Raw genomic sequence first — 1,903 nt, forward strand, 5'->3', positions numbered from 1 at the left:
TCAAGCATGACTTCCTCTTGGTGAAGCCATGTTGTCTGCTTCCTATTGACCCTCTTATCCTTGAAATGCCTAGAGGCAGCGCCAAGGATAAGTTTTTCTATCACCTTTACAGGGATGGAGGTGATGCTGATCAGTCTATAATTACCCAGGTCCTCCTTCTTGCCCTTTTTGAAGACTGGAGTCACATTTGTTTTCCTCCAGTCTTCAGGCACCTCTCTCGTTCCCCACACCTTACCAAAGATAATAGAGAGTGGCCCAGCAATGACTTCCACCAGCTCCCTCAGCACCCATGGTGCATCCCATCAGGACCCATGGATTTATGGAGGTCCAGATTGTTTAATTGCTCCTTAACCCAGTCCACATCAATTGAGGCAAACTCCTCCTTGATCCTGACTTTCTCTGGGGTCTCAGGGGGTACAGGACTCCTCAGGACAGCCACCAACAGCACAGGCAGAGACAGAGAAGGCATTCAGTAACACCGCCTTCTCTATGTCTTCTGTCACGGGGCAGTCGTGTGTGCGTGTGCGCCTGCATGCATGCACATGTGCACACCTGTTTGCGTGACTGCTTGTGCCCAGTGCAGCAAGGCTCAGACTAGCTCCTAGCTGCTCAGGGCCATGCAGCCCCTTAATGCCAGCATCTATGCCATCCAGATACAGGCTGTCAGACTTTTGGAAAGAATCATAGAATCACCAAGGTTGGAAAACACCTACAAGATCATCCAACCATTGCCCAACCATCCACCCATCACCAATAATTCTCACTAAACCATTTCCCTCAACACAATGTCCAAATATTCCTCGAACACCACCTCCCTGGGCAGCCCATTCTAGTACCTGACCACTCTTTCAGAGAGGTAGCATTTCCTAACATCCAGCCTGAATCTCCCCTGGTGCACTTTGAGGCCACTCCCTCTAGTCCAATCACACAAGATAAGAGGCTGGCCCCAGCTCACTACAACCTCCCTTCCAGTAGTTACAGACAGTGATGAGGTGCCCCCTGAGCCTCCTCTTCTCCAGACTGAACAACCCCAGCTCCCTCTGGATAATGCTCTCAGACATACAGTCTGATTCTTGGCTGGTGCTGCGTGGAGCTAGGAGTTGGACTCGATGATCTTTACAGCTCCCTTCCAACACAGAATATTCCGATTTTGTGAAATTGCTCAGCAAAGCACTCACACCTGCTGTGAAGCTAACTTCCTCAGTATCACATTCATTGCTGCTTTGAAGAAGAACAGCCCATGTCATGGATTAGCTAAATAAATATAACCACAGAAGGTTCTCTAGAGGTGGTTTTTTTTTTTTTTAATTGTTATAGCTGTATAAATAAAAAAAGTTATTTTCCCCCGAGGTCTTGCTCAGGCTACAATGGGAATCGGAAGCAAGACCAACTACTTTTATCAGATCCCTCCAAGGCCGCAGGCAGAGCACAGCGCTTTGTCTGAACGAAAGCCGCCCCCTCACAGGGCGGCAGCAGGAGCGCAGGACAGCGCTGTGCCGGCATCCCGCGCAGCAAGGCCTGCCCCCGCAGCCGTGCCGCCCGCACCCAACAGTGGGCGCGTTCCCGCAGCCCGGGGCCCTCCCTCTGCCTCCACAGCACTCGGCTCTTCGTCTCCCTGCGCCGTTCCCCGCAGTCTTCTCGGCGTCGAGCGCGGGTCCCGCCGGGCCGCCGCCTTCCATTCGGCGCAGAGCCCCGCAGGGCGTTCCCCCGCCTCGGTACGGACCGCAGCGGAGCGCGCGCGATCGGGACGCGCCTCAGAGCACCGCTCCGCCGAGCACGGCCGGATTCGCGGCGGGTGGGTAGGCCCGAGGGAGCCGCGCTGGCCGAAAGCGGCGGGGAAGCTCCCGGCTGGGCCGAGCCCCAGGGCCTCGAAGATGCGAAGGCCGTTCTCCCGCGGTCCGAC

General features: G+C 55.0%; 1 protein-coding gene across 1 annotated transcript in view; it reads left to right on the top strand.

Annotated features, from left to right (window-relative positions):
* Positions 1-1,367: 1,367 nt before the first annotated feature.
* LOC116216262 overlaps positions 1,368-1,903 on the top strand; it is a 2,516-nt gene continuing 1,980 nt past the window's right edge. Inside the window, exon 1 of the mRNA XM_031552197.1 lies at positions 1,368-1,791. Within this exon, the coding sequence (XP_031408057.1) occupies positions 1,368-1,791 (424 nt within the window). The remainder of the gene's footprint in view (positions 1,792-1,903) is intronic.

The sequence above is a fragment of the Meleagris gallopavo genome, chromosome 1 (assembly GCF_000146605.3).
Source record: "Meleagris gallopavo isolate NT-WF06-2002-E0010 breed Aviagen turkey brand Nicholas breeding stock chromosome 1, Turkey_5.1, whole genome shotgun sequence".
In the NCBI taxonomy this organism is placed as follows: Eukaryota; Metazoa; Chordata; class Aves; order Galliformes; family Phasianidae; genus Meleagris; species Meleagris gallopavo.